This window comes from Natrix helvetica, assembly GCF_964273705.1.
Source record: "Natrix helvetica genome assembly, chromosome: 1".
Taxonomy (NCBI): domain Eukaryota; kingdom Metazoa; phylum Chordata; class Lepidosauria; order Squamata; family Natricidae; genus Natrix; species Natrix helvetica.
Genome location: NC_138548.1, coordinates 111044599 through 111067268, shown reverse-complemented (window position 1 = coordinate 111067268; position 22670 = coordinate 111044599). Strand labels below are relative to the sequence as shown.

General features: G+C 41.3%; 1 protein-coding gene across 4 annotated transcripts in view; it reads right to left on the bottom strand.

Annotated features, from left to right (window-relative positions):
• Window positions 1-7274: 7274 nt before the first annotated feature.
• DUSP8 (dual specificity phosphatase 8) overlaps window positions 7275-22670 on the bottom strand; it is a 132554-nt gene continuing 117158 nt past the window's right edge. For all 4 annotated transcript variants that reach the window (XM_081935454.1, XM_081935456.1, XM_081935455.1 and 1 more), the window contains 4 exons: window positions 20474-20640; window positions 18785-18944; window positions 16782-16905; window positions 7275-15501 (listed from right to left, as the gene is read on the bottom strand). In XM_081935454.1, coding sequence (XP_081791580.1) covers window positions 14382-15501; window positions 16782-16905; window positions 18785-18944; window positions 20474-20640 — 1571 coding nt within the window. In that variant the 3' untranslated portion in view covers window positions 7275-14381. The remainder of the gene's footprint in view (window positions 15502-16781; window positions 16906-18784; window positions 18945-20473; window positions 20641-22670) is intronic.

The window sequence follows — 22670 nt, the reverse complement described above, 5'->3', positions numbered from 1 at the left end:
GATTTAATTGAAGTGAAGAAGCCAAAGGGACTGCAGATTCAAGAGATGATTGTGTAATAAAAGGAAAAAAAACTCTTACAAAACTGGTTTTTGGCTACTTCCATAGTAAATGAAATACAATCCACATAGAATAAAAATGAAACCTATACAGGAAAAAAATGAAAAAAAGATAGTGAAATTCATTGTCTTTTTAAAAAAAAATCAAAAGCAATTTCTTGGTCTTTTAATTTTTTAAAAATCAGTTCATCATTAGAAAATGATCACAGGGAAGGACTCCTCCGGGTGCCGTCCACTAAGCAATGCCAACGGGCGGCGCCTAGGAGTAGAGCCTTCTCTGTGATGGGCCCAACCCTCTGGAATGACCTCCCCCCCGATATCAGAACCACCACCGACTTCCGCTCCTTTCGACAAAAACTGAAGACTCACCTGTTCCGTTTAGCCGGCCTGGCCCATTTATAGTTTTATTCTACCTCCTGGCAGATATTTTAATTGGGTATTTTTAGGGTATTTAAATATTGCTTTTAACTACTTTACTTCAGATATGTACAGTTTCTTATTGCCTCCTCTTTGTGTTTGTATTTTCTATTTATTGATGTGTTTTTATTTGACTGTACACCGCCCCAAGTCCCTTTGGGGAGAGGGGGCGGTATAAAAATCTAAATAAAAGTAAAGTAAAGTAAAGTAAGTAAAGTAAAATAGATGACAACTCAAAACTCTGCATGTTTGAGAATAAACCCCACTGGACTCAAACTTCTGAATAGGCACAGTTAAGAATTCTTCTGAGCCTCCTTCCAAGAATTAAATTCACAGAGAAAGTCCAAAAACATTTAAAACAGACAAGCAGATTTCAACTTTATGAGCACTGTTCTTCGATTTGTGATGCTTTGCCACTAGCAGTCGGAAGGCTGATCTTCTCAAAGGATCTTCCCCACTTCTTTGAACATTGCCCAACTTTGCAAATAGGTATAAACAGGCAAGTCTTGAGGAAGCAGTCTGGAAGAGCTGCTTGGCTAAGAGCAGTACTTAGGCTGTTGGCTTGAGCTTCAAGCTTGCCAATTTGGTTGCATATTGGTTGGTTGTTTCATCACCATTCGAGGAGACATTGTCAGTGCATTTTTCAACTGTGCTCATCTGTCAGAACACATGTCTTTAAATACCTTTTTATGAAATGCAAATTAGTCTGAATGTTGCTTGTTCGGATATTTTAGAATGCAATACTGTAGGCTACTTCTGCTGACTGCCGGCTGCGTGCAATTTGGCAGAGCGAATCTCACCAAGCTCACTCAGCCTTCTACCCTTTTGAGGTTGGTAAAAGGACCCAGATTGTTGGGGGAAATATGCTGACTCTGTAAACTGCTTAGAGAGGGCTGTAAAGCACTGTGAAGCAGTATACAAGTCTAAGTGCTATTGCTATTTCTGAGTCATGGTTTGATTTTGGACTGTTTGATTGGCTGGCTGTTGTTGCTGGGCTGTAGTTAAATACCATCAGTGTGATGCAGATTAGGATTATTGCTGTTATTTCTTGTGAGCCAATGGGTTATAATTCTATTGCTACGTAATGGGTGCCTGTTGGTTCATTTTAAATGCTACCATTGGGATCGTGGTTGATGCAGCTCTTTCTTTCTCAGTGATTGCTAGATTGGGTCGATGTCAATGTGTCTGCTTATTGATTTAATGGTGGAAAACCAAGCTTCAAGGAATTCTCTTTCTCTCCTTGATTTCACCCGGGTTACAACTGGGCCCCGGTTAGATCAAATTTGTGTCCTTCTGAATCAGCACTGCATTCGGTCGGCAAATCAGCAGCACTGCAGGAAACCATCTGCACAATTTGAGGAGCCATCCCTGCCTCTGCTGGAACCAGAGCTTTCTATCTAGAAAAGATCCTTCTTCCAAATTGCATTTGGACTTCAATTCAGTTCTTGCCAGAGGAGGATGCTCAACATATTGGCCCATCGGCATTCTACTCTATTTATGGCAGGCATTGATCAAAACACTCTTGGATACTTTGTGTCAGGCATTCAAAGGCTTTTACCCCCCCCCCTTTTCAGTGCACTTTTGTCTTGAGCAAAAGATGCTTTTCTCACAACCCTCGTTCACTGGGTTCACTGACAATCGGCCCCAGAATCCTGAATCCAAATTTGATCCTCATCAATGGGATCAAATTTGTTAAGAATAACAGCGTTATACTGTATGTACATCATTTCTTGTGATATTTAAAGGCAAAATTACCAAGTTGAACATTGATTTGCTGTTGAGATGTGGTCTTGCTGCCTTTGCTATAATTAGAATTGTTGTTGCAGGTCTATTTACATTTCCAAGAATAATTCAAGCTGTGCCATTAGGTTGCTGGGGAGAAGAAAGGTTGCTTGCTCATCAGCATCGTCTACGACAATGGAGATAGCAATGTAAGAAGAAATTTTGTGACCCACAATTGCACTAGCAACAGCACTTAGACTTATATACCGCTTCTGTGGGAGATAACCAGGCTGAGCCCAAGGGAGGAGTCAAATGTATTATAAATCCCTGTGTGACCGCAAGAGATCTAAGCCCAGCCCTCCTTTAATGCCTGTCTTATCTCCTATGCATTTCCCTTGACTGCCAGTTGGTCAGATATTTGTAGAGAGCTGAAGCTTGCAATAAATCTTTATACTCATTTGAAGTGCCAGAATCTCCTGATTTCCCCAGCGCTTGACAGCTTCACAGTGCTTTACAATCTTCTCTAAGCATTTTACGGAATCAGCCTATTGCCCCCCAACAACCTGGGTCCTCATTTTACCCACCTCGGAAGGATGGGAGGCTGAGTCAACCTTGAGCCAGTGAGGATTGAATTGCTGGCTTTGGCAAAGTTCGTCTGCAATACTGCATTCTAACCACTTTGCCACTATGGCTCTTCCTATGCTTCCTTTATGCCCGTGTGATTATGCAAATTAGTCGCATGGTCTTTGGAATCTTTTTCGTTGTACAATTGCTGTAACCAATTGTTTAAAATACTACCCCTCCCTGCCCGTCTAGAAATGGCTTGGTACTGCAGTTCATCAACTTATTAGCTCACTAGCATGTTCCTGCTGGTGCCGGGTGCTGATTTGTTCTATTCTATTCACAAAGGGAACATATTTATTTTTTATTATATAAACATTGTTTTATTCAGAGGGCTTTAAATGTTTTATGGGCAGTAGAGGTAAATTGCACTATCCCTGCTCTTCATCAGCTCTACATCTTCAGTCTCTTGTTTTCTATATACGTACAGTACACCGATTCTCCTTTTATTTTTAATTATTTTCCAGTCTATTTCTAACTAATCCATTGCTTCCCCCTAAACCTTTGCAGTTTCTTGGCCACTATCCTGTAACTGAATCTGTAATGAATATTACAATGCAGGGAAGAACAGTCCATGCCATCCTGCCTTGCATCCCAGAGTTGGTGAAAGAAAATATTTTGGACTTGTTCACTTCTCTGGGAAGCTTTCAAGGAACATCATGGGTTCTCTTTAAAAACCCAATGCCTCAAAATCTCACTTTCTTCATGGTTTGGGTGGGGAAAAGCTTTTAAAAAATACTACTCTCTAACACCAGCCCCAGTTGAAAATCTTAGTATTTTTCAGTTCAATAACGAAGGCTTTATTCTGTGGGCTTCTCCAGCAGATAGAAAGAAGTGTTGCCTTGCCAGCACCAGAAATTGTCTCCCTACTTCACAGGTGATATTTGTAACAATTCCAATTAACAGATTAACAGAGCTGGAAGGTACCTTATAGGTCATCTAGTCCAAATCCTGCTCAAGCAGGAGACCATACACCATTTCTGATAAAGGGCAGTCCAATCTCTTCTTGAAAGTCTTAAGTGTTGAAGCTCCCACAACTTCCGAAGGCAACTTCGGTTCCTTTGGTTGATTGTTCTCACTGTTAGAAAGTTCCACCTTATTTCTAGGTTAAATCTCTCCTTGGTCAGTTTCCATCCATTATTCCTTGTCTGGCCTTCAGGTGCTTTGGAAAATAGCTTGACCCCCTGTTAGATCTGGGCAACAAGAGAACAGACTGCGGACACGAAGTGACTTAACAGCTCTTTATTAGTAGTAATAGTGATCCAGCTTGCTCTGTGGTCGGAGGGTTCCCCTTTTATAGGGATCGGGTACTCCCCTCGACCAATCAGAATGATACCTGTTTCCCGCTGTAGCAGTGGACCAGAGAGGAGACTTGCTACGATATATGTTAATATCTAACACCCCCCCTCCTCTCTATGGCAGCCTCTCAAATATTGGAACACTCCCGTCATGTCTCCCCTGGTTCTCTTCACTAGACTAGCCACACCCAGTTCCTGTAACTGTTCTTCATATGGTTTAGTCTCCAGTCCCCTAATCATCCTGGTTGCTCTTCTCTGTACTTTCTCCAGAGTCTCAACATCTTTTTTATAGCACGGTGACTGGATGCAGTACTCTAGCAACTTCTTGCATATTCACAGTAGTGCAAATCTCTCCTTTTTTAATGATGCAGATTAGCTTGGTTCACTTTGGAAAGAATGGAAGATCCAGGTCAATTGTATTTACTTAAAGTTACTGCTCGTTTGGTTAGAAAAGAAACAATAGCTGCAAACTTCAAAGAGTTGGGATGGCAGTGACATCCAGGAAGCTTGCTGGCTTAAAAGAAATCTGAAGACTAGAATTGATCCCTTACCAAAAGCAAAAGTGGGCTGGAGAATGCGGCTCAGAATGAGTAATCTGATATGTACGTAATTGTTTGTACAGTTAGAATAAAGGTTGACTTTGGAAATAGTACAAAAGATGCAGAAGGCCATTCTTCTTGATGACCTTTGAAGAAGCCAGGACCAGGGACACTTTGGTCTCCTGGTGGTTTGCAATATCACCAACCATTGTAGCCTTCTGGAATGCTTTTGAGGGATTGGGGAAGGGCTACAGTCCTACAGTGGGGTTCTTGTTAGCTCTGCAAGGTAGTCTAGAAAAGAAGCACAATCGGAGTATACTGTAGGGTTACGTTAACAGAATTTCGCAGGGAGGTTTTGCTCCTCTCCTCTTTTACTAGCGAGGGTCCCTTCTGAAATATTTCCCATGTCACCAGCCTCCCTTCTGTGGACTGAGACATATTTTATATGCCAGTTGTCCCATCTGCAGCTCTCCTGTCTCCAAAGGTAATTTCCACATACTATCAACCATTCTATTCCTTCTTGCAGGGGAGTTCCAGCCAATGGTAATGGGAGAGCTATCCCAAGACCTTGATTTTGTGGTAAGCCTCAGAAGTCCTTCTTCTCCCTACTTCTTTTCAACACGTGTGTGAAACCCCTGGGAGAAGGCATTTATCAACACCGTCCCCACTATATTCTGGCAATATGCTGATGATACCCAGCCCAAGACTGAGCAAGCAACGTGGTAGGCGTTTGTCCCGGTGCCTGGCAACTGTCAGGGTTTAGATGAGGAAGAATAGACTCCCATCTGAATCCTTCCAAGATAGAGAGCTCCGGGTTTGAGGTATGAACGATTCCAAGAAAATAACATATTTATTTTAGAATGGGGATATTCTACCCTGTTCAGAGCTGATCTGCAATTTGGAATTCTTCAAGACTCACAGGCTCTACTTTAAATTCAGACAACAGATGTAGCTAGGAAGGCCTTTGCAACTATATTATGTTCATTCTCAGACTGGGAGATTATTGGTCATGGTCATTCACACCCTTGGTCACCTCCTGCTTGGAATATTGTTAACATGTTCAAAATGCAGGTGCCCTTGAAGAACATCTGGTAGCTGGAAGAGAATGTGGTGGCCCAGGTAGATCTCATAAGGTCAACAATCTCCAGATCCCATACTCGCAAGACCGTAATGTGTCAGAAGTGGTCTGTATCCATTACCAGCCACATTTTGTGAGCCTCTCTCCCAGTGGCTCTTCGATCTTTCTCATCTCCCACCCTCTAAACCTTAGGAAAGTCATAAAGGCATTTTTCTTCTGGCTGGCAAACAAAGAGGCTGCTTTATGATATGCAAGTGGAGCATGATCCAATATGCATGATTTATTTATATGGATTTTGGTTTTTATGCATGTGTTGGCTAAAATAAGTGTAGCAAATAATGTTGTATATGTGTAGACAAATATAGACATATCAGATTAATTCAGTGGTCGGAGCTGCTGTCTTTCTATAAATCTTGGTGTGTGTGTGTGTGGAGTGCTGGCTTTGTTTCAGTAAGTGGATTGATAGGCTGTGTGGTTGTATCATGATTGGTAGATTAGTGCTGATTGGTGCTGCTTGTGTGTCCATTGTTGTTTTGTGTTGTAACAGCCTGGGTGGTGGGTGGGGCTCGTTTGTTGACTAGGGCTGGTTTCCAGATGTCTGGTAGGCGGGAGGTATCATCACGTTTATTCATGTTGTGGGGGTGTTTCTCTATTTCGATAGGTTCCATAATTATTGTCTTTTTGAAGTGTTGTTTTGGAGATTTTATATATATATGTATTTGTGTTACAACCCCTGGTATGCCCAAATATGGGAGGGAGCTCACTACTCCCCCTTTCTGTCCTTCGGCTCATTACAGAGGACCATCCAGGCAGAAAACCGTATTTTTTATTTTTAATGTTGCCTTTTTATTTTTGTGTTGTATTTGTGCTGATAAATAAATAAAGGGAGACTAGTATAGATCTATTTCAAGCTATTTAGCTCTCATCAGCTAGCCATACCCTTACTAGGATTTGAACCAGGGCTGTATTACATATTAGGCAGATTTGTTAGCCACTAAGCCACAGGCTCTCCTCCTTATCAGCTGAGCCAGGGAAATAGGTATGTATTTGTGTTACAACCCCTGGTTTAACACAATACAACTTAGTAGTGAGTAGTGAGCTCCCTCCCATATTTGGGCATACCATGGGTTGTAATACAAATACATTCTAGGCTCCACCTTAGAAGCCTTTCAGGCAGAAAGTGTTTGTGTTGCAATTTGTGTTGCATTTGTGCTGATAAATAAATAAAGGGAAACTAGTAAAGATCTATTTCAAGCTATTTAGCTCTCATCAGCTAGCCATACCCTTACTGGGATTCAAACCTGGGCTGCTTTTACATGTTAGGCAGTTGTATTAGCCTCTAAGCCACAAGCTATACTATACTAGTCTCCCTTTATTTATTTATCAGCACAAATGCAACACAATGTGTGTGTGTGTGTGTGTGTGTATGAACAGTTGGATGAACAGTTAGATTTTAGCGAAACAGTAGCAACCCATAAAGTAGGTCTGCTATGTCTGAAATTTGCTCAGTCCTTAACAAAAAAGCAAAATTGACACTGACTGTTAAAACATCTATCAGGAATTTATTACAACACATTGTTCCCAAATACAAAAGAAAGGAAAAGAAAGAGAGGGTAAAAGCACTGCTGTTTACAGCCTTCAGTAATAAATAAATAAAGTCAATGCAGGGGCCGAGTGTACCACTCAATCCTGCCAAGCAACATCCAATGTCAGCATTCCTTTAGCAGGCAGAAGGGGCTGTAAGTTTGGTTATCACAAGAGAAGGAAGGGGACAAACTCACAGACCAGATGCAGTGTCATTTCCCCCTCCTGCACACTTCACCCATCCTAGATGGTACTCAGAATTCATTCCCAGGACACACAGATCTATATATCCAAATTTCCATTCTTAGAGCAATCCTTTTTTATGTACCGCCCCGAGAACCAAGTCTTCATCTCTTGTTTGAGGATATTCGCAGACGAAGGTCTTCAGTTCTGTGCCTGCATCAGACTCAGCATCTCGACACCTAATTCCTCCTTGATGCTTTACAAAACAGAAGAACTTGCAGAATAAAAATGTGGCTCCACAAACAAGAAGGATTCTGTGTCTGCCTTCTGAGAACGTTGGGCTAAGTCGGTTTCTCTACTCTTTCCAAAAGAATTCTGAGCAACAATAAATAAACACAACATATTGCAACAGAAATATTTGCACCTCCTCTCCGAAATCTCAAAACAATCTGTTGAATGGCTATTCTACTGATTCCTACTGAGAATGGCTAGGAAAACATGTGGCAGATAGATGGTTAGAAAGGACTCAGACGTCCTTTGCTCACAGCTGTGTTTTGCAATACTGACTTCTATTCTTTGAGCAATAAAGGAAAAATTGGGGGGGGGGGATATCAGTCTCCAAAAGAATCCTAGAGACAGAGGAATCACCCCTGGGGGTTTCTCCCACTCCAGGTTCTACAACAAATTCGAGAGGGACACTTGCTCTGTGTGCAAACCAGCCATAATTGCTTCACTATTGAAGAAGTCAAGAGAGGCTTGTCCATGACATGCAACTATTCAGAAAACAGTTGCAGTTTTGAATTTTGTTGGAGCAATAATACTAAATACATTAAATGATAAATATTCCACAGAAATCTGTACAACTTTAGAATGGAATATCTGGGCCTTTCATGTTGATATCTGAATACTGTTACATGAAAAAGTCCTCACCGTCAATAAGGGAGCAGGCTCTGTATCTCTTCTATCCTGTCTAGTCTAACGTAATCACAATACTATGGTGACAGAAAAGTCTATACTACGAAATTGAATTTAACTGGGTTTTATTACAGGATTTGGAGACGAAATGCCTCCTTTTAATTGCTTTTGGCTTCCATCAAACGTATTTGTATGATGGCTATTGATACAGAATCGTGACTTGAAAAGATGTTGGGAAATTAGGTTTTCTCCAGAGTGCAAACAATTTCATTGAGTTCTTAGCACTCATCAAATTTTAATCCCAAGGATGGGGGAAATCGTTGCAGTGAAATTAGTCTGCATTAGCTCTGGGTCCACTTTCCCCCATCTAATACCATCCAGGGAAGTAGGAATGTAATTCCCCATCACAGCACAATGGCTATAATAATTGTGGGTGCTGGGATTTGTAGCCCAGAAGAGGAAAACTACTGTCAGATGAAAAACGTGTTCTGAACCTCCTGATGCACTCTTTACTTATCTTAAATCATATTAGAGCTTTTGCCTTTCTTCCTACAAAACTTTAGTGGATCTAGGGAAGCTTCAGTGTCTGGCAGAGTTTTTAAGAGAACATGATATCCCTGAGAGAAGGACTTCTCCACCTCCATCGGTGCACAATTTGGCAATCACACATGCCACAGTGTTGACCAGCCTTTGCATACAGTTGGAATCAGAGAAAGCAGAGGGCAGGTGGAGAAGGGAAAAGCCCATATATATTCACAACAGAGAAACAAAGATCAACATACATAGAAGGAAAAATTACATAATAATATAATAATAAATACTTAAATCTATAATCCATACATTGCAATTACAACATTGATAGCTTATTATCATTAGCATTAGGATCCAGAGGAAAGTAGGAAAGATATCCTTTTAAGGGATTGGCATCCAGTAGAGGAGACATGAAAAACGGCACATGGGATACAAGAAACAAAGAGGACAGAAATAATAAATAAAACCACAATGGACACATGATAAAACAGGCAGAAGAGTGAAGAATCACAGCAAAGCCTTCAAAACAAAGCTAACAAAACTTTTTGTCACGGGGGGGGGGGGGGAGAGAAAAAAAGGTGCTGCAAGCCAGAAAAATCCCTATGTAAGACCAAGGATGTTAGATAATTTTGTACCTGGTGTGACGTTAAAGTGACACTTCTCCCCCCCCTCCCCTCTCTCTCCACATTCTGGAGATGGAGAGCTAGCAGCAAGACAATGGTATTGTTAGAGTCAGCTGCACCCCAAACAAACTGCTTTATGGTTCTCAACCTGGCTCTGATTAGCATTATATGATAATCACCTTATTTTTTTCTGCAAATATTGAGCCTTATGTGACTTTTGGCTATATTTGAGGAAAGTCAGCACAGGCATTCTATTCAAAAGTAAGGTATGTGACTGCTCCCCTTATCCTAATTTTAAGCCAGTTTAAAAGATCTTGGCATCTTGAAAGGTAAGTTATTTGAGAGTAATGCAGGAATCTGATATTTCTACGTTATCCCGATTGTTCATTTGCTCAGCCTATCTGAAAACTCTTGGTGATACTTATATTTCTCATAAGTATCGCTGAGAGGAAGCACCTCACCCCAGCTCATCAAACCTAACTGGTTAGTGCTAATTCTACTTTAATCAAACTTTCACAAGATCAAAAATTCCTAAGGTGGAACTTTTCATCTGCACTTCTGATGCAAGCTCACAGGTGAAATGAGGATTTTGATCTTTTCGCATCTGTGGATACTGTACAAAGCCAGACTGCAAGAAAGCTGCAACAGAAGATTTCATCTTGCTTTCACCATAACAATTCAACAGTTGGTTTTTTTAAAAAAGAGAAAATTATACTGCCAGTGTGAGAACCTAATAGCATCTCTCCAGTCCCACTGTCCAATGCCCCTCTGCATATTACTTGCAAAATAGCATGCAGGTCCACATAAGTCACTCCCAAGCTTGCAGCATCTAATCTAAACAGACAGTGGTAAAATAAATACAATGAGGATCTCTCTACTTTGTGTCTTGGCAAAGTAGACAGCAATTACTATGGTCAGGAAACAGACAACCTGATGCAAGAACATGTTATTGCTGCTCCCCTGTGGTTTGCAAAGTCTGAACCTGAGATTGTTATTTTTGTCTTGTGTATTTTTTAAAAAATACAGCTGAACAAGAAAAGAAATGGGAAAAGAAATGCACTAAAAGATTTTTTTTTCATTTTAAAAGCTACACAAACAACCCTGAGGTATTGGCTCAAAAAAAAAAAAAAAGACAACCCAACACGTGATACGAAAGGAGCAAAGCAAAATCAGATACACAAAGAAGAAAATGTGCTTTCAGGGAGACAGTTCTGTGCCTTTATTTTAAATACATGAGCAGCCCCTGGGGTGCCTCCGTGTAATGAACTGAGCTGAATCCTTTGCTGCTCACCGCAAATACGTCCAGAGTAGCCAATAATGAAAATGTGTGCAACATCCTTCCCACTCTTGTGTTTCGACTGGGATCGTACACTTGTGGCCAATTATCATCTTGACATACATGTTCATTTGCTTGCCCTAAAGTTCCGTTTTGTACCTGTTCAAGGCAATGTAAACAACATGGCCCTCTGAAACAGAGGCCTTCGACAACTATTTCATACAACACTGGGATTGTAACATTTACCAGGTTAAAGCAGCTCACTTCTATGGAGAGCTTCCACACAAGTGGATCACAAGGAAGTGACCCACTGAGGGGGAAACCCTCTGCTTGGTTGAGCTCATCTACACAGTCAGTGGCTTACAAATAATCTCCCCTACTCTGCTGGAAAACCAGTGGTGTGTAGTATTTCTCAAACAATCTCTCCACCATTAGCACATTTGAATCAGCCTACTGTTCAGTAATGTGAAACCCATTTTTCCCTCATCCAAGGCCAGTTCTAGTATCAAGTTGATTGAGTGGGGTGTTTCTACCAGTCAGAAGTGATCTATTTTACATTTGTCACTTTATTAGCATATTTTAACAACTGGGAACAGGTCCAATTATCCACTTGTGGTGTGAAGAAAATCCTGAGCTGACCATGGCCTCTTCTGATTTAAGATATACCATATTTTTTGGTGTATAAGATGCACTTCCCTCCCAAAAGCGGGTGGAAATGTCTGTGAGTCTTATAGAGCGAATGTTGCCAAAGCCCCGTCCACTTGCCGGCCCCCCACCTTTCAGCCTCTGCCCTCCCAGCAATTTGCCTCCTTGCAGCAAACAGCAAACAGCCTGGTCAGCTTCAGCACAGCCTGATTTAGCAAGAGCAGCTGATTGGCAATTGGAATACTGCCTATCAGCTATTCCAGGCTGCGGGGAATGCCACCGCCTATCACCGGTGTTGCCATTGCCTATTGCCACCTCCACATGCCCCATTTTTGGCCTTTGTGCATCCCATGTTTGGCCGCCATATTCCCCATTTTCGGCCCGTTCCAGGTGGTGGAGATAGGCAATGGCAGAACATGGGATGCGCAGAGGCCAAAAATGGGGCACGTGGAGGTGGCGACGGCAATTCCCCCACAGCCTGGAACAGCTGATAGGCGGTATTCCGTGAGGTTGATCCAACCACCAATCAGCTGCTGTTTGCTGTTTGCTGCAAGGAGGCAAACTGCTGTGAGGCAGAGGTAGATTTTTTTTCCTCCCCGAAAGCTAGGTGCGTCTTATAGTCCAGAGTGTCTTATAGTCTGAAAAATATGGTACATCTTTTAAAAGGTGCCAGAGAAACCTTTCCTCCCTAAGAAGAAAAACGTTACCTGCAGAAAAATTTTCATCCAAATTACTTCCAAGTGACTTATTTAGATGAAACCTTCAAAACTAGTTTTCTTGTCTGTCATCGACACTAGTGTCTTAAATTCAAGACAAATTCTCTTATCGAACCGAAGCTCTTAATAATATTCTGGAGGCCTAGAAGATAGATGATGAAAACTGAATTTGGGATGGGCTGGCAAGTGCTTCACATTACATCTAAAATATTCTATATCTTTTCTAGAACTTCATTTCTTGAAATGCTGTTCACTTTGATGACTTGCTATGTGAACTTTGTCTTTGGACTATTTGCTCACTGACTGATTTGCATTCACTGAAAAAAAATTCCCTGATCGATGGTGAATGAATACTTAGAGGAGACAAGAGATTTTGGATGGTGAACTGAAGCTAAAATGTCGGATCTTGCAGTAGTAAAAAGACACTGCCTCTTGGCAGCTTCCCTAAAATAGGCCTGAGGATATGTAAGAGATTTTTACTCTAGTACCACAACATAATTTATTCAACATTTTCATGGTCTTAGTTCTCCAAAATTCTCTTCCAGCTCCACCTGCCTTCCACAGATACTGGGTTTAACATTGTTTGAACAAGAGGAGCCATTCAGAGGAGCCTTCCCTTGGGTTTAAGAGCCCACCAGTTCTCCTAAATCCACAGGAAATTAAATACTCTGGCCTTCTGAAAAGCCCTCCCCACTGAAAAAAACAACCCTGGGTTTAGATCTAATGTGCTCCTTTTACAGATGGCACATATTTAAATGAATATATAGCTCCTAGGCACCCTGCTCCACCCTTCCTATTCAAGGTACCCTTTTTTCTTACAGTCAAGCCTATTCTTAACAGCCCCAACTGTCATTATTACCCCCTGCTCAGACCCAGGAAGGAGAAGGTTTTATGGCTTTGATTGCAAGGTGTGATAGAATAAGGAAAATAAAGAAGCACTAAGAAGAATTCCTGGCTCAGTTTGAGTTAAAAGATTTTCTCACGTTTTTAAAAAATAAAAAGCAGATGCCCACACACTCACACATGTGTGCACACGCAAACACACAAACACACACACCTCTTTTATCTCTTTTGGGGGTGCCTCCACCACTGATGCTAGCCATCGAAGGAGCCACAGGCCTAAGATATTGCTTTGAAACTCGTGTTTCAGATTTTAAATACCATATACAATAAAAACAGAGCTGGAGTGCTGCCCCTACATTGTCTGATAATCATTGCCAGAATGAACAGCTTCAAATAAATTAGAAAGAAAAGTCGAAAATTATTTGTCTCAATAAAAACTGTAGTAAAACCTTTACACTTTTTTTCTTTGTGTGTTTTTTTTCTCTCTTTTATATTATATATAATATATATTTATATATGTATAAGGACTGCTGAACAGCAGTTTTAAAGAATGCTAGCCAGAGAAACACAAAGGCCCATGCTCAGTATAGGAAGAGGGGAGCCCCGGAAAAGAAACCTCTCCAGGTTTCTGCACCTGAATTTGGGAAAGAGCCACCAATATATTGTCCAACCCTGATGGAATAGAAAGGAAATGCCCCTGCCGTAATGGAAACGGATAGGCAAAAATCTCAATTACTTCCTATAAGTTAGATAGGAATGTACTCATTATAATTAGTAATACACTCTTCAAAGAAAAGAACCTGCTTCCCTTTAACTCTTCCTGGTGTAAATCTGCGGACCAAAGAGCAACAATTTTTCGCCGAGACAACTTTCACTCCCTCCCAAGCTTCAATTTCTCCCTAGTTTCTCTTTCAACCCCATCGTAGGACACATGCATCAGCTCTCCCCGTTCCCTCCGAAGGGGAAGAGAAAGCACCCTTTGCATGCAAAAGGAAAGAACCCAATATTTAAAGAGTTAATATACTCTCCACCTACCCAAGAAAGGGAATGTGATTGTGGTTTGTCATGGTGGTGGAGGTAGGAACCAAAGGAGGCACTAAGCATGCACCATTATGTTTCTTGACTTCAGATTCCTTTAGCTTTAGCCTTCGTTTTAGAGGATATGCCCTTTGGAAATGCACATGGGCACATGAATAAAAATGCTCCTACACCCACACCCTCCTCCTCCTCTGTTAAATATGTCACCCATCTTCCTCCTCGTCCCTACCTCCCTTCCCCTCCCACCCACCCCCAGATGCACCCGCACCTGCTCTCAAATCTCACACAGTGAAAATCAGGACACCTCTATGATCTCCATGCTGCCTGAAAAGCTAGATTGTTTGCTAATTTTGCCCAGGTCTTCCCGAGATCTGCTCTCCGATAAGGTTTCTTCAAATTCCATTTGGCAGCTCCTTCTTTTGAACTGTTTCTCAGGCATGGTGTCCTCGTGCCAGCTGTGCCGCACCTCTCGCTGCTCTCCTCGCTGCTTGTCCCTCAGTCTGATCTCGCAGCTTGCCTGGATTGTGCTGCAGCTGAATGAAGAGTAGGTGGTGGCGCTGGCAAAGAGAGTTCCACTCCCGCCGCCTTTGCTGCCCGCTGCCGAGTCTGTGCCGAAGTACCAGGGGTTCTCCGAGGAAGGCGTGCTTGGGGATTCCACGTGCATCCCCCAAGTACCAGTGTTGGAGGGGGCGGTGGCTGGCTGTGCCAGCTGCTGCCCTACATTGGGAAGACTCAGCCGAAGGGTCTGCTTGAGATTGTCCTCCATGCTGGTGCTTTTGTGCATGGCACACATCCCACTGAAATTAAGGCTCAGCCCATGGGCAGGGGAGCCTGCTTGGTGCCTGTGCTTCCGTCGCTGTCGTACTTTGGCCTCTAGAATGAAGTCAGGTCCGCTGGGCCAGTCAGAACCATCTGGAAGAGGAGAGAATTGGCAGGTACCATTGGGACCCGAAGGGCTGTCCAACTTACAAAGCTTGGGAGTTTCCCCTACTTCGGTAGGAATTGGGCTCTCCTGCCTTTGGGTAGGACAGTAGGCTGACTTGATGTCCAGAGAAAAAGAACGCTTGAGTCGGTTGGTGTCTTGGATGCGATCAGAAGATAAATGCAGCCCATTGAGTCCTTGCTGCAACGCCATGGGTGAGACAACCTTTGAAATCCCTAGTGATCGCTCAGAGTCAATGGAGGATGTTTCCAAGATTGTGCTTTTTAATACCTCCTCAGTCTTTTCCGAGAGAGAAAGAGTCTGGGGTCTATTACCTTCACAAGTCTCAAAGTATTCTTGCTGGGATTCCCCTTCCCCTTTCTCTCCTTGGGCCTTCAAAGCCTTAAGCAGCTTCAAACTTCTCTCATACTCTAGGAGTTGACCTAAGAAGTTGAAATTGGGTGATATGGAGGGACGTCTGTCTTTGACAAACCTGTCGGGGCAAGCAAAGAGCCACGATTATTACATGGCATTTTCTTACTTTCAAGAAAGATATATTTTATAGACCTTGAAAGTCTTACCAAGATTTTCAACATCTAATCAGCAAGCCATGGTTGTAAAAGATTCTTAAAAACCCTGTAATTCAAAGCAGCACTAGAAACTAATTATATTTGTCTTTCCCACATGCCCATGGCTTTAAAAAGTAGAGATATATTTAAGTAGCTCTCCTTGTCCAATAGAAGTTCAATTGTTACCAAGTTCCACAAAGTTCAACAATTCAGCAAGGTGGCTATGTAATCTATATGGTGATTCCATATCCATATATAAGCCCTTTCTATATAGAGTATTAGTTCAGCACTTTATTTTTTGTGTGCAGTGTGCCCAGTGGTGGGATTCAACCACTTCGCGCCACTTCAGGAAAACTGTTCGTTAACTTTCTGAGCAGTTTGGTGAACTGATTGTTGGAAGAAATCATTAGGGCAGAGAACCGGTTGTTAAATTATTTGAAGCTGAATATGCCCTATCAACAGTTTTTTAAAAAAACAAACAAATGTACTGTGAATCACAAAATGACTAAATTTACATGTGAATGATCCCAAATGATCAAAGAATGGGAACCAATCAGCAGGTGAAATTGAAGTGGCTACCACAAGCCTGACAGTTAAATAAATCAGCTTCCAAGCTTACACTAAGAAAGAATTAAGAATTAGAACTTTGCAAAAGCCCATTCCCTCACTGGCATAATATTTATGGTATTTTTTTCTTTTTATGTGCCTCAGTAGTGGGTTGCAGGCGGTACGTCCCGGTACAGGCGTACCGGTGCCTGCTGCAGAGCACCGGGTACCATTCCGGTACAGTGCTCTGGAGGGCCCCCCAACCCCTCCGAGCTCCTTATCTGTATTTGAGCTCTTTGGCGCTTCGTGCACGGTGCCTGCGCGCTGCTCCACCGAGCAGCTGGAGTGTTGCGGAGACGTCGCAAGAGGTAAGGATGCATGTGCGCTGCGCGTGTTCATGTAGTGGATGCCGGGCCCCGTTGCAACCATACTGGTTGCAACGGGATTTGGAACCCACCACTGATGTGCCTCCATTTTTCTTTTTGTGGGGGGACGGACATGTAGAGAAAACAAAGCTTGACTCCAAAAATAGCTATCAAAAAAATAAAACCTCTCCTAAGCAGCTTTTGAGGATTGGTTGGGAGGGACAAACCAGCCAACCAACCTTTCTCCTTGGAAAGGAAAAAGAATCACCATCTTTTTTTGGAAATATACTTACCTATAGGCATCATCTGAAGACATGCCCATGGTCTTCATGATGTATGCAATGGCAATGGTGGCCGATCGGGAAATCCCTGCCAAGCAGTGCACAATCACCTGGCAGCTAGAAACCTTGGCCTTATCTGCAGGACAAGATGACAGAGGTCACTTCAAACACACAAACCTTAAAGGCTACCAAGACTCATTTCAGATCTGGTGAAGTAAAGGCAACTCCAAGAAAGCTTCTCTTACCAAATCTAAAATCTTAAAATGTGTCATAAACTTCCTTGTTGTTTTTGTTGTTACAGACTAACATTGCTCTCCCTTGCAGACCAGAAAGAAGAAGCAATAAACTATCGTGTTTCCCCCAAAATAAGACAGGGACTTATTTTCTTTTGACCCCCGAAATAAGCACTTGGCCTTATTTTCAGGGAGGTATTATTATTTTTGAGGTGCAGGAGGCGGCGAGCGTGGTCACCTCATGGCTGCTGCTGTGTTGTAATATTTTCAGGGAGGGCTTATTTTGGGGGGAGGGCTTATTTTAGAGCATGTGCTCAAAAGCTCGGCTGAGCTTATTATCCGGGGAGGTCTTATTTTGGGGGAAACAGGGTATATGAACAAGATATTTATATCTGCACAAATGCTTTCAGTCAAAACTTGCTTTAACCTTGTTTTGATTAACTGAGGGGGCAGGGGGGAGGGGAAATGTTCACTCTAGTAACCTGAACACTACAGCATCATCATTTGCGTATTGACCTCCTTATGCAAATCACATCATTTGTATAGTAGCTTCATTATATAAATTATGGACTGTTTCACATTCCATTATATTCAGTTTCAGGTTTCACTGTGCTTGTCATACTGGTTACACAACCCTTGCGTTTAACTTGCAGCAAGGAGAGGGAATCTGAGGATCTCAGACTACAGCTCTAATTAGCCCAGCCAGCATGACCAGTAGTCCGAAATGAAAAAAAATGTTGTAATCCACTTGTATGTTCCATATACAGTATAACATGGGAATCAGAGAAATATACTTTCCTTGCATAATGCAAATTTTAAGTAATTTAAAGTAACCAAACAGGCAAATACTTCCTTCATTCCTTATGAGGGGGTTATTTCATTCTTACAGCCTGGACTATGGTTGTCTATTTGACAGTCATTTGCAACATATTGTGTTGTTTTGACATGATAAAAATTATGGAACAAATAAAGCCTGGATTAAAAATCTGGGCACAGAATTCATTTAATTAAGCATAGCATCAACTAAATAAATCAATAAATATCAGCATTGTTTGCAAATGTTCCATCCACCCATCTATCCATCCATCCATCCATCCATCCATCCATCCTTCCTTCCTTCCTTCCTTCTTTCCTTCCTTTAGATATTTTGGATGTCAACACTCCTAAACCCTAAAACTCATTATGGGAGTTGATTCAATACTCCAGAAGGTACCAGGATGATCAAAAGTGCTTTCACAAATAATCTGATACACTGCCTACATTCTATGTCTTAAGAAATAAATTGTTTCTTTGTACATACTAACAAATACTATCTGAATAAGCCTGGCTGTTCTGAAGTTTAAAAAACATACTCATCAAAGGAAAGAACACTATTATTTCAAGTAGCACTAATTGTTCCTCTGTGATATCCAGATTTACATTAGTGTTATTATCTGGGCATCAGCACCAGGAACTTTTTTTTGTACAAAGGGAGAAGGTCCACTGTCCAAGGAAAGGCTGGTATTTTGCACGCTGTAGATCATGGGTGAGTAACTATGGCCCTTTTATGAGCTGTGGACTTCAACTCCCAGAATTCTGGGAGTTGAAGTCCAGAAGTCATAAAGGGGCCATAGTTCCCCACCTCTGCCATACATCTTGAAATATGGGATCAATGGAACAGGACAAGGGGAACAGAGCAATTTGGTCATCATTCCAAACCTTTTGCATCGACAGCAGAGAAACTGAAAAAGTATGAAAAGAAAACCTCCTTCAAGAGCTCTTTACCAACAAGACTGGTCTTACCGATGAACTCAATCGATTTATCCAGCCAAGGAAGCAGTTTCTCACAGTAGTTGTCATTGACTGGAATGCGCATGAAGTGACTGTCACAGATGAAATCTGGCTTGGGACATGAATTGCTGGCGTTGAGAACATAGCTGATCCCGTTCTGGATCATCAGGTCCTGAAGGGGGGAAAAAAAGAGTTAGGTTCTTTCATTGGTCATTCAATGCAGAATCTTCTCCCCTATTCTTCCAGAAGTTCTGATTATGCTCTAGCTTTAAGAAGCAGTGGAAATCCAGAAGACCTTGCACTACAGTTCTCAGCAGCCACAGTCAGTATGGCCAAGGAGAAGAAGGCTAGGAATTGCACTTCAACAATGTTTGGAAGGTTACAGACTTTCCACTGCTAGACATTGTCCTCCTTTCTCTCTTGTATTCTTGCATTTCTCTCTTGTATTCTCTCTCTCTTCTATAATAGACTGTCTGCCATCACGTTTTGTAGCCACAGGGTTTCTATGTATTTTAGCTGCCAGTTTAAAATAGATGAGCAGCTTCTTGTCATAGCAAACAGCTGCACCTTCAGTAGCAACATTTTCAGACATTCAAAATGTCTTTACGGCATAAACTCTCGGTGGCATTGGATCTATGTACTTCTTATATTTTCCATTGGGAAAGGAAAAAAGGATTGCAGCATGTCTTCTAAGAGAGGAATGGACTTTGGGGAAAGGCTATGAGACATTTCCATGGATTAAATGATAGGGCATTAGGATATTCCAAATATTGTTTTGCTACAGTGAAGGGGGAAAAAATCAAACCTAAATACGTCATAGACGGGTTCCTATGTTTCAAGAGCAACATGATGTTCCTCTTGTTGAGTTTATCCTTTTTCTCCACAGTCCCTGTGCAATAAATTGTAACCTCAGATTCTAGGAGCCAGCCAAACTCCCAAGCTTACATTCTTAGCATTTTTTCATTCTTGTGTCTTTCTACTCCCTGTATAAAATGTTATTTTCTTCCTTTCTGCACCTCTAATTTAGATGCTTCCTCCCACCTTTCCTGTGAGCAGTACGCTACTGGCTCCCTCTGGCCTGGGATACATGCCCACTGATATTGTAATAATGACTTCTTTCTTATTCTTTCTTTCCTGCAGTCCTATCATAGCCAAAGCATTCTGGCACCTTTTGAAAGGACAGTGCTGCTCTCCCCTCCCTCTCTTCCATTCCCAATGCTCATCTTTATGCATTTGGGGGCCCTCTCAAAGGATTTGTTTTTTTTCTCTCTCTTGCAACTGTAGGCTGCACTGCCTACACTCCTTGGCACCTCAGCTTACCATCAGTCACAGCTGAATGCCAAGGCTAATACCTCATCCTCTGGCTGGACATGGAAAAGCTGAGGTCAATGTTGTTCTTTAGCCTGGCTGGCACCATACACTGGCAATGCAAAACTGGCTCCCCTCACATCACATTTCTTAGGGACAGCCTCACTATCCTGACATTCCCACTGCTAATGCCTTTAATGCTTCAAGGGAAGCCTATGAAGTCTCTGTCTCTGCACACTCCATAGGTCCAGGAAGACACTATTGTTTGATGGGATGATGTATGGTTACATACAGGTAGCAAATGCCTCTTCTTGGCAATGACCCTTAGTGCTTTTACAGAAGAAGATACAGATTCTACAAGACAAGCCCATCTCCCTCAATGTCATAGAGTACCTTATTTAAGACATCTTTCTGGGAACCTAGATAGAGATGAGGCAAGATGCGTGTTGGGCCAACATTGGCCACTGGCAAGCATGGCTGAGAGATACTCATTGGCAGGATGGCAGTTGGTTTTCCTTCACAGAGTCCAGGGAAACAAGACGAGAAGGTGGCAAAGCCCCCTGAAAGAAGGAAGGGAAGGAAATATGAATTAGGAACAATGATTCTTTTTCATTAACTGCATTTTATCTGTGGCATTCTACACTCATTCTAATAACCTATCACTTCAACATTAAACTAAACTTTCTATCTGGTGAAAGAACATTTCAATTTTAGTCTAAAAATAGCCCTTAGTTTTCATGAAAACAATACATGTGCATATAAAAGCAAATGATTGATTTTGTAACAGATCTTACAAAGGAAATATACCTGTTCTCTAGCTAAGAGTCAAATATGGCTCTTGGGGATATTGCTATAGTTGTTATGACGTTAGACTTTGTCAATATGTTGCGTTCTTTTTACTTGCCTACTACACTGTCTCCTTGTTTAGCAACTGCAATCTGTTTCAGAGATTTTGTTACTAAGTGAGTAAGTTAGTAAGTAAATGGTCCCTAGGTGAACACATAACTCGAAAACAGAGGAGAAGAGACCCTGCAAAGATTGCTGGTTGCTGCCAGCTCATTCAAATAAAATCTGTGCACCATGGTTACTCTCACCCTGATATTTCTGATTGTCGGGTGCAGAAATGTGGTTATAAGTGCACACATTGCATGAATTTATTTTACTACTAGTTATTATCATTGTATTTGCAAATGATGGTTAACTAAGGTAGTTGCTAAGTGGGGAGTTGCTGTATGAGGTATTGCATTAGTATCCATTTCATCTCTCTTAAAAGTTTCCTGATCTCCTATTTGGTAAAACTTTCTTACAACTCTGTTTCATAAAACAGAATTTCATACACATACATCATATCTTAATATTATAAAATTATTACTCAGTTAAGAAACATAATTAAATACATATTAATGTGATAAAAGAGAAAGAGAATGAGCAAAGAAATTATGGTTAGAGAAATGAATTAAATTGTTGACTTCAATTTCTCATTCCTCTTAGTTCATTTGATCCCTTTTACATCTTTTTGAAACTGTCAAAATATAACATACACATGTTATTACAAAAATCCACTTTTTTACAATAGTTCTCCTGCATTATTTTTTGTTTCTCCTATACTTATTTTGTGACTTTTCTTTAAATTCAGACATGTAATACCACTTCATATGTGGTATGTAAGTAAAAGATAGTGCTTTTACAGTCCTGTCTAAGCAGTTTACAGAGTCAGCCTACTGCCCCAACAATCTGGGTCCTCATTTTACTGACTTCAAAAGGATGGAAGGTTGAGTCAAATTTGAGTGGTCAGGATCAAACTCCTGGCAGTCGGCAGAGTTAGCCTGCAATACTGCATTCTAACTCCTGTGCCACCATAGCTTTTGCATATTTTTTAAATCAAAACTCAAATGGATGCAATTCTTTCTTCTTTCTTTAAGCCAGATTGATAAAAAAAATCAACAAAACAAACTGGAAAATTAACCTCAGACCTAAGTTCCATAGTTCTAGAAACAACTTTAATAAATTTAAATCCAATAAGAATCAATCAAAGCCTCTGAAAAGAACAAATAAGTATTTTCTAGAAGTCTTCAAACTTATATTGTTCAAATATGAATTCTGTTTCCTTGAAGAAATATACTACTTTTATGAATGAATACTAGAAAAGAATCATATAAACCAACTAGGGAAATCACTTAAGACTTTGGTAAATAACTGTATTATCTAAAGCAAGAGACGAGGGATACTTACAACAATGTTGCTGTCAAGACAAAGGATCAGTTTGCATATATTGCACGCTCCAATAAAAATCCACATTTTAAACCCGAGATTAATGAGTCAGCTCATTTATCATATGCATTAATCACTTCATTCTTTCAGTGCTTACTGTAATGACAGTGGCTGGACTTTCCCTTCACCATTCTTTTTCTATTTTCAAAAGCCACTTTCAAGATTGCCTGTTTATCACCCATCGATTCCAGCAGTTTACAGAATCTATGCTATCTAATAAAAGCCCCAAGTCTCTGTAGAGAACCCTGTTATTTTTTGACATTACTCTTTTGGTGTTTTACAGATCACCATTCCCAGTGCATAAGCAAGCAGCATAGGT